We start from the raw sequence: 10,419 nt of genomic DNA on the forward strand, positions 1-10,419 counted from the left end.
AAAGCATGACTGTCTCCAGATTACTTTGCTGAGCAAGCACTTCACTGGATTTCCTTTTATCCCTCAAGCTACCCAAGTAATGTTTTTCAGACAAAGACAGATTTTTGGGTCTTCCACAGCATTTTCTGTCCATCAACTCACCCAGTCAAATGCATTTTATGTTTCTTCTAGATATCAATTGTCTTTTGGACAACACAATAAATTCTTGTTGCTTTTTATTGTAGTAATGTTTGTGTATGTATTTTATGTAATTCTGTTTTTCCAGAAAATACACTAACTGCCCAGATAAATGCCTTTAAACAATGTTCTCAGTTCTCCTCAAACTTTTGCACAGTACCCGACATACATATGCAGATCCACAGATTCCCATTACTTAGGGACCATGGTAAAAACTTACTTAACCCAGTTGCACAAGCTGATGCCTAGAGCAAAATATAGCAAAGGCTCTTATGGCAGGATTTTCTTCAGTGCCACAGATCTTATTGAGGGAGGTCAGTCTTCATTTAACAGAAAATAAACAGCACATTTTGAGTCAACTTTATTGAATATAGAACTTTTGTTTCAAACCACTGACTGACAAAAATTGTACATGACCAAAGTCCTACAATAAAACAACAATAATAGGAAAGTGCAAAGTTCACTCTTCAAACTAAAAATGAACATCATCAGATTTCAACTAATAATATATAGCAGTCTGCTCTAACGTAAGCACCAAATTTGCATGAATCTTGTAATCTCCCCAGATATTCTGTACTTAGAATCCAAACATACAAACTGTCAATGTATAATGCATAATATACAGAGCCATGCAAATGCCATGCATTAAGTCACACATTATTTTTATAGATGGAGCATCTTCAACTCATGAAAAGTAATTTGTGTTGTATAAAAGACTAAATACACACATAAGCAGACATTCAAATTATCAATAAATACATGCATTCTATATTTTCTCCATCAAAATGAAAATAATTTCCCCTATTGACGAAAACCAATATTTTGGTAGTAGATTTCAAAGATGACTTACAATATTGGCTTTTGTGAGTTAAGGTTGCAGTGAAATAAAACTGCACACCTAGTTAGTTCTTGGCCTAAGTTACCTCTTTGATTAAACACAGCCAAAGTCAAAATGGTGCAAAACAATGATGATGTTGTAATACCGGGTATGAATGGGCTTCCTCCCTCACTTCACTTTCACTAAGCTGTAAGACATCAGGTCACTGATAAAATGGTAGAAAGTTCCTAAATTAAACAAAAAAATTTACTAAAACGCAACGACAAGTAAGTATTGTCCACTATTCATATTGCTCATCTATTGGCCCCAGGTTTGACAATACCCCAACTTTCAGTGTTCAACTATACTTGAAAGAGCGGATGATATCTAAACTATAAAAGCAACTGTCATTTACAAAGTTCACAAAAGTATATAAAAATCTAAATAGAAAGCCTGAGAAGTAACTGATGAATATAAATAAACCTCCCTCTGTTGTACAATCTATTAAAGTGAGTGGAAAATAGTTGACAAGGAAGATATGAAAGTCTTCTATCTTATCATGACCTATTCATGCAATATTTACTAGCTGAAGAGCCACTCCCGTCATGATCATCCACTTGCAATCTCTTTCCAGCTGAAAAGTCACAGCTTGCAAAGCAGTCATTGATTTAGAAGACAGAATAAGAGGATTGATTCTTGGTGTTTGAAACAACCTGATCCTCACTCTGATCGTGATTGGTGGTGATAAGTGAGAGACAAGGTGAGAATACATTTTGAAAACTGTTTCTAAAAGAGTTTGGCAATTTCAATCAGGTGATCATGTGACTGGAGTGGTTCTTTAAGAGCAGCAGCGCATCAAAACTATTTGAACAATGTTTTCAAATACCTAGTTTTGCCAGTATATTACACAGCATGCTACTTCAACTGTAAAAACCGCCTACTACACTGCAGATATTGATTCAGAAGGATACACTGTTTCTCCGGATCCAAATTTGTTCGTTGCTACATGTTTCAATGTATGCCTAATGCACTTCACAGACAGGCTTGCTAACATAATCTACAACCTTGCAGAGCTAACATAGACTTAAACCAAGTAGGAGGCACAACATGATATCCTATAGGTAAGTCTCTTTGTTAAAACATTTGGTGCTGGAAGATGAGCCTTGCAGGGAATTTGACGGGTCTTATTGAGAAGATAAAGTGAAAGAGGATTGATTTCGATAGCTGAGGTTCATTTGAGTGCGTTTTGGCATCTTGTCTACGGTGGGCAGAAATCGGCGAAGTAGGGGTGCTGCAATGCCTCCTCTGCAGAAATCCTCTGAATAGGATTACACTTCAGCAGATTCTAAAAAAGGGAAAAGAGAACATGACTCAATTAGGGCATTAATGGTATAGGTATTAATAACCGCATGACCCGAGTAGTTCTTTATGGTTCACGCGTGAACCCAATTATAATTTTTTTTATCAAAGTGAAAGGATTTGTCCAAATTCATAAATCGCTTGAAGTAATTGTGGAAAGGTCTCAATATGCATGCAACTCTCTCACTCTAGGAGAGCAGGGTTGAGCTATAGCGAGTGCAGCATTGTGTGGTAACATTGCCCCCCGCCCCCCCAATGCCATTTCATAGACCTTTTTGAAATAATGATTACCTACGTGATAAAAGGCTGTTCTGTCAAAGTAAAAACAAAATTGGGGAGCCCGAATCAATTGTGGTACATGTTATACATACATTTTATGTGACAAATAATGCTTTCATCAGGCATAATATATAATATTGTTCCCGGATTAGTGTTGCATCTTTTGCCAAATTAACTGATAAATGATCTTCCCGTAACACAATACATTTTTGCACTGTGCAGAAAACGTACCAAACCAAGACCCTCAAACTGCAGTACATACAGTAGAGTGGTTAGGTGTACCGTTGCAGCCTGACAGTGTTTGGATGGCATTAAACCTTCAGGTAGCCTGCCACTGGCTCCACCTGGTGGACACTTGAAAATCCTGCCTAAACTTTGCCTGGCAACCCAAAATCCAAACGCTACACCCCACCCATATACGTTAGCATCTGGACGTTATAACACCTTCCAGATAACTAACCAGTTGCATAAATTACCATACCATCTAACTGGTCCCAAAAATACATTTAATCTGATTGGTCTAACAAACTGATGGGTTGGGCTAAAGAACCAGAATGTGTGTAAAGCAACATTTTGAAAATCCAACATGGGCTTTGACTTAGATTAGTTAGAGATAGATATATACATATATATTTAAAAAAATCAGGCGTTCTATGATTTATTAGTCAGATTACTGGTGAAAAGAAAAGTTTTTGCTTAGAAAGCAGTAGGCTGGATTCAAAACCACACTGCAGCTTACCTGCAGCAGATCCCGTCCTGTGCTACTGAGTTTAGGTACAACATTCACCAGGGACGTCGTGGCTGGATACATTGGATACGGCTGTGGGCAAAACAACCGATGTTACCAGAAAGTAGTACAGGCAAACATGGGATTGTCCTCGCAGAAATGTATTTGTGATCTAGAATATTCCATTATTTCATCACTGCAAATTGTCAATCATTACAAAATAATAAGTACTGACCTTGTAATCTGGAAGCTTCGTCATTGTCTGCCATTGCTCTTCAGTTGGTGTACCCAATAATGTGCCACAGCATTAAGGAAACATTTTCACCACTACAAAAAAATCGTTCATCCTTCATCCACTTATCCGTATCTGGTCGTGGGGGCAGCAGCTCCAGCAAGGGACCCCAAAATTCCCTTTCCCAAGCCACATTTGCCAGCTCTGACTGGGGGATCCCGAGACGTTCCCAAGCCAGTGTCGAAATATAATCTCTCCACCTAGTCCTGGGCCTACCCTGAGGTCTCCTCCCAGCTGGACGTGCCTGGAACACCTCCCTAGGGAGAAGTCCTAGGGGCATCCTTACCAGATGCCCGAACCACCTCAACTGGCTCCTTTCGACGCAAAGGTGCAGCAGCTCTACTCCGAGTTCCTCACGGAACTCTCCTAAGGGAGAAGCCAGACACCCTTCTGAGAAAACCCATTTCAGCCGCTTGTACTCGCGATCTTGTTCTTTCGGTCATGACCCAGCCTTCATGACCATAAGTGAGGGTAGGAAGGAAAATTGACCGGGATATCGAGAGCTTTGCCTTACGGCTCAGCTCTCTTTTCGTCACAACGGTGCGGTAAAGCGAATGCAATACCGCCCCCGCTGCTCCGATTCTCCGGCCAATCTCCCGCTCCATTGTCCCCTCACTCATGAACAAGACCCTGAGATACTTGAACTCCTTTACTTGGGGTAACGCCTCATTCCCTACCCGGAGAAGGCACTCCATTGGTTTCCTGCTGAGAACCATGGCCTCAGATATAGAGGTGCTAATCCTCATCCCAACCGCTTCGCACCCGGCTGCGAACCGGTCCAGTGAGTGCTGAAGGTCACAGACCGTTGATGCCATCAGGACCACATCATCCGCAAAAAGCAGCGATGAGATCCCCAGGACAACGAACTGTAGGAGGCTGAGAAGTGTGATACCCCTGTAATTGGCACACACCCTCTGGTCCCTCTTTTTGAACAGGGGAACCACCACCCCGGTCCGCCACTCCTTAGGCACTTTCCCCGACTCCCACGCATTGTTGAAGAGGCGTGTCATCCAAGACATCCCCTCCACACCCAAAGCTTTCAACATTTCTGGACGGATCTCGTCAATCCCTGCAGTTTTGCCACTGTGGAGTTGTTTGACTTCCTCAGTGACTTCTGCCATGGAGATTGACGATGCTTCCCCATCAGCCTCCAGCTCTGCCTCCACTATAGAGGGCGTGTTAGTGGGATTTAGGAGTTCCTCAAAGTGTTCCTTCCATCGCCCAATGACCTCCTCAGTTGAGGTCAACAGTGTCCCATCCTTACTGTACACAGCTTGGATAGTTCCCTGTTTTCCTCTCCTGAGGTGGTGGACGGTTTTCCAGAAGCACCTTGGTGCCGACCGAAAGTCCTTCTCCATGGCTTCCCCAAGCTCCTCCCACAACCGCTGTTTTGCCTCTTTCACAGCAGAGGTCGCAGCCCTTCGGGTCTGTCACAAAAAATCTTAACTTATTTCTATATACTGAGGCTGGGCAATAACCAGATTTCACCAGCAATCTTATGGTTATCTGATAATTCTAAGATTTATTGATAGTTTATTTTGAGCTTCATCGTACCAAGTAAATTAACAGAGAACACATTCTGATTTACAGTTACAACCTTGCTCAGGGACAGAAAAACAGATTCACCTATCCGATGCCCAGTCTAACCACTAGGCTATCTGCCGCCCCCTGGTGAAACCCATACAATCCAAGCTCCTTTTGAGTGGGAAGAGGTAAAGAACTAAAGTAAATAACTATACTTTTACAGAACCAGGTCAGCCATGTAAACAGTTCTAAAAAGGATATCTGAAGATCCTCTTCAGCTGGTCATCAACATCATTACCTGGGAAAAGAGGCCTTCCAGCATTTGCCAACTCTAATAAAAAAAACATTTAAATAAATGTTAAAATTCAATTAGGCAGAGGCCCTAATTTATTTGAGCAGTAATAACATGTACATATTTACCAACTTATAATAACCATTAGTAAAAGTCATGTTGTTAAAAAAAGGGAGGGGAAAAGTGTGATAGAACAGAATTTGTCTGTAAAATTAATGTTTTGTTGTTTATATGATGGAATTTTTTGGCATATGTCAAATGAATTATGCAACGGTTTGTCACCATCAATGGAGTTTGGAAAAAATAACTATTTAAACACATTGTCAAGTTCTATCCAGTACATGAAAACAAAAACACACCTATAATGTTCATTACATCATTAAGCACTGCTTTTTACCAACAAAAAAGGTATGTTTAGTGGAAACACACCCCTGGTGGGACAATGCAAATTGCATGTTGCCAATTTGATTCAAACTTAGCTAGTTACACATACCTGCAAAAATGCATCCGGCAGACCACATGTCAATGGAGGTAGAATAAAGCTTAGCACCGAAGAGCACATCTGGGGGCCTGTACCACAATGTCACAACCTACAAGAGAGATGCTTGAGTGTCACCAGTCATTTTGTTTGCTAATGCTTATATCCAAATGAGTACCAAAAACTGTCCATTTCATGTAAACAATGTTTTTATTTTTCACCTCTGCTGAGTAACATCTCACTGGAATTCCAAACGCTCGAGCCAAACCAAAGTCAGCCAGCTTCAATTCTCCATTCTGTAAGGTGCAAATCATACCACATTGTTGGCAATGTGAAAGATTTTCAAACTTTCTCAGAAATTAGTAACAGAATATTATCAGTTAAAGATTAACTTTGTATCGTTTCAGCCAGTAATTTTTAGTAAGTGGTCCTAGAGCCAAAACAACTGTGTACCTACTTGGTATGATATGGTATACCAGAATGCCCTTATTAACATAAAAACTATTTGTGCCCCAGATCCAAAAATGCATATTTAAATCCGACATATACAACATAGGGAGTCTTTTATGACTTTCTATAAGTAGTCAGTCCAAAATTAAACTAACTTACCCTGTTGATAAGGAGATTCTGTGGCTTCAGGTCTCTGTGGAGAACATTCCGACTGTGACAGAAGGCAAGCCCCTTCAAAAGTTGGTACATAAACGACTGCATATACAGAAAGTAGCAGAAGAGTTAAAGATACAAAAAGATAAAGCACAAATTATATTCTAACTATTAGACAGGACACTGGTGGTGGAGTGATACCAAAATGTAAGTGATGACGTGCATTTGGCTGGACGTCATGTTTACACAAACTGCTTTTGAGAAACATATTTTGTACATTTTTTTTTATTTTAATCTCCATGACTCACCTTGACAGTTTCTGGGTCGAGGTCTCCATTGCAGCTGTCAAAATATTTCTTTAGATCCTGTGGTTGTAAGTCACTGGTTAAATCACAGCACCCCAGTAAAAAACAACACATTAAATATAAAGATATATAATCACTGGCGATGAAACCATTATATCTTGTAAAAATCAAGATAATCAATTCAAATTGACAGGTCATTTTGTAATGCTAAATGATGATGGTTATCATGCATTAACTCTTTATTATGCAAGAATGGCATCTGGGTACATCTGATACCACTCACCTGATCACAAAATTCAAACACCAATGTTAACTTCTTGTCACTGTGCAGAACATCATGCAACCTAGGAAAAGCAAGATATATTTTCTATAAAGCTATTTGCATGTTGAAATCATACTGTGATCGCAAAGTCAGACGTTAGAACAGTTATTATTCATTAATTTTCAGCAAATTCAATATCAGACCCACCTCACAATATTTTTATGCTTCAGTTCTTTTAGGAGGCAAATTTCTCGCAGGGCAGAACTTGGGACGCCCTAAAAGAAACCAAATAACATAGTAGCTATGAACTCTAGCGTCAGAATAACTAATGTAATTGTGGTTTCCAAGCTATAGCCAGATATATTTGTAGTTTCAAAAATTCTTACCTCATCGTCGTCATCCAATCTAACTCTTTTCAAAGCCACGATTTCATGCGTCTCCCTATTTTTTGCTTTGAAAACCGTTCCATATGTACCTGAAGAAAAACATGTATTTAACCACTGTATATTGCTTGACAGAATGGGATGTGTACATAAAATGGAGAGCGGACCCGCCTAGTAGTACCCTGGCAAGCTAGCTTCATTAATTTAATAGAATAAAAAGCTAACGTTAGCTTACTATAAAGTCGGAAGACTCCAGACTAGCCTAACACCCGAGCTAACTAGTCACCTTCATTACTAGCTATATAATTACCGAATACGTTAGCTGTGTTACATGTTTTCATAGCTAGAAAGCAAATTTAAGTAACACTAAATGAAGTCAACATATTTTTTAGGTATATAAATGTTAGCCAGCTAGCAGTAGCTAGCTAATGCTAGTAGCCAATAACTACTTCAAGCCGTACAGTATGCATTAACTCTTCATTGTGGCATAATCGGACTAAAGTACAGACCTCATCAAAATTAGCTTGACATTGCAAATCATTTGCAGCGTATAAGAATGTCATTCACATTAAAAAGCTGACGTTGGTTAGGTAGTTAGCTACTGTACAGTAGTTAGCAACCAGTCATAGCACCAATGTAATGAATGTGATGCTAACAACATCACACCAATTATAACCTAAGCTACACCGAAACCCCGTGAAAGAAACAGGTACACGTACCCTCTCCAATCTTCTCAAGCTTTTCATACTTTTGCATATTTTGTTAAATGCAGCCCCAGGGTTTGGGGTTGTTTTGATAGCTAACGTTTGCTAGCTAGCTGTTCTCAGCTACAATGACGTGCTAGCTAGTATCAGAGACAGTACAGGGACCGAGACAGCCCACTCGAAGAACCGCCCCATAATGTTTTGATTAAAACAACTCTAGTGAGTCTGGTCTACAAGACTTATCACTGTTGAAGGATCTCAGAGGCCATTCCTGACATGCAAAGCTACCAACCGATCACTAGAAGTCTAACCCTTGACCACTGTTGAATTACTCTGAAGTTACAAAAGTCAAATCGTTTTTCTCCATATAGCATTTTCTTTAAAAAAAAATATTTTCAATCTTTTAAATGAACAGATTTGTAACGACAAAAGAGATTTTTTTGTACCTATTCAATGTTTGAAAACTTTAGTAAGGTTGCTCTACAATACCAATGTACACAGACATAGTGTTCATTCAGCCTGATGTAATTCTCCAGGGCAATGTTGGTCTACAATACTGATGTCCAAGTATGGGAAAAGGTGATTAGTCAGGCTGGTATGATTCTCCGGAACAAGGTCGCTCTCAGTTACTGATATCTTTATACATGCTCAAGTTTTAGGGCTCAATACATTTTAAAATGGTATTGGGCTTGGCACTGAGGTTCCCTCACGATTAGACATTCTGTGTTCTTGCAAGAGGCACTCCCCAGCTTTTATTGAAATATAGGGAAGCTATTCAAATGGATAGGTTTCACAACCACATTTCAATAGAACCATTAGTTTTTTTTACATAGCTTTGTTTTTACATTTACACATAATGAATATGGGAAAGTCTATGCCAGGGTTCTGGAGACGAGAACACGGCCGATAGTAGAACCTCGGATTCAGGAGGAACAGTGTGGTTTTCGTCCAGGCCGTGGAACACTGGACCAGCTCTATACCCTCTACAGGGTGATGGAGGGTTCTTGGGAGTTTGCCCAACCAATCCACATGTGTTTTGTGGATTTGGAGAAGGCATTCGACTGTGTCCCTCGCGGCATCCTGTGGAGAGTGCTTCGGGAATATGGGGTCCTGGGTCCTTTGCTAAGGGCTGTCAGGTCCCTGTACGACCGAAGCAGGAGCTTGGTCCGCATTGCCTGCAGTAAGTCAGACTTGTTCCCTGTGCATGTTGGACTCTGGCAGGGCTGCCCTTTGTCGCCGGTTCTGTTCGTAATTTTTATGGAAAGAATTTCTAGGCGCAGCCAGGGGCTGGAGGTTGTCAGGTTTGGGGACCACACGATTTCGTCTCTGCTCTTTGTGGATGATGTTGTCGTGTTGGCCCCTTCAAGCCAGGACCTTCAGCATGCACTGGGACGGTTTGCAGCCGAGTGTGAAGCGGTGGGGATGAGAATCAGTACCTCTAAATCCGAGGCCATGGTCCTCAGTCGGAAAAGGGTGGCTTGCCCACTTCAGGTTGGTGGAGAGTGCCTGCCTCAAGTGGAGGAGTTTAAGTATCTAGGGGTCTTGTTCACGAGTGAGGGAAGGATGGAACGGGAGATTGACAGACGGATCGGTGCAGCTTCTGCAGTAATGCGATCGATGTATCGGTCTGTCGTGGTGAAGAAAGAGCTGAGCCACAAGGCGAAGCTCTCGATTTACCGGTCAATCTACGTTCCTGCTCTCACCTATGGTCATGAGCTTTGGGTCATGACCGAAAGGACAAGATCCCGGATACAGGCGGCCGAAATGAGCTTTCTCCGCAGGGTGGCTGGGCGATCCCTTAGAGATAGGGTGAGAAGCTCGGTCACCCGGGAGGAGCTCAGAGTAGAGCCGCTGCTCCTCCACATCGAGAGGGGTCAGCTGAGGTGGCTTTGGCATCTGTTTCGGATGCCTCCGGAACGTCTTCCTGGGAAGGTGTTCCGGTCCCGTCCCACCGGGAGGAGACCCCGGGGAAGACCTAGGACACGCTGGAGGGACTATGTCTCCCGGCTGGCCTGGGAACGCCTCAGTGTCCCCCCGGAAGAGCTGGAGGAAGTGTCTGGGGAGAGGGAAGTCTGGGCATCCCTGCTTAGACTGCTGCCCCCGCGACCCGGCCCCGGATAAGCGGAAGATGATGGATGGATGGACATAATGAATATCAAAGCATGAGCCCGCATTTTGGTTCTTACATGCAACTGACAAGATGAAATGGCAGATGAT

At 41.7% G+C, this 10,419-nt stretch overlaps 1 protein-coding gene across 1 annotated transcript; it reads right to left on the minus strand.

Annotated features, from left to right (window-relative positions):
* Positions 1-522: 522 nt before the first annotated feature.
* Positions 523-8,405, minus strand: cdk5 (cyclin-dependent kinase 5). The gene is made up of 12 exons (XM_010885998.3): positions 8,218-8,405; positions 7,502-7,590; positions 7,323-7,390; positions 7,137-7,197; positions 6,857-6,913; positions 6,555-6,650; positions 6,167-6,241; positions 5,961-6,057; positions 5,437-5,506; positions 3,595-3,655; positions 3,372-3,452; positions 523-2,339 (listed from the first exon to the last, which is right to left on the minus strand). The coding sequence occupies exons 1-12, from the start codon at positions 8,252-8,254 to the stop codon at positions 2,253-2,255; spliced, it is 879 nt and encodes a 292-aa protein (XP_010884300.1). The 5' UTR covers positions 8,255-8,405; the 3' UTR covers positions 523-2,252.
* Between the last annotated feature and the right edge of the window lie 2,014 nt (positions 8,406-10,419).

This window comes from Esox lucius, chromosome 3 (genome assembly GCF_011004845.1).
Source record: "Esox lucius isolate fEsoLuc1 chromosome 3, fEsoLuc1.pri, whole genome shotgun sequence".
NCBI classification, from domain to species: Eukaryota; Metazoa; Chordata; class Actinopteri; order Esociformes; family Esocidae; genus Esox; species Esox lucius.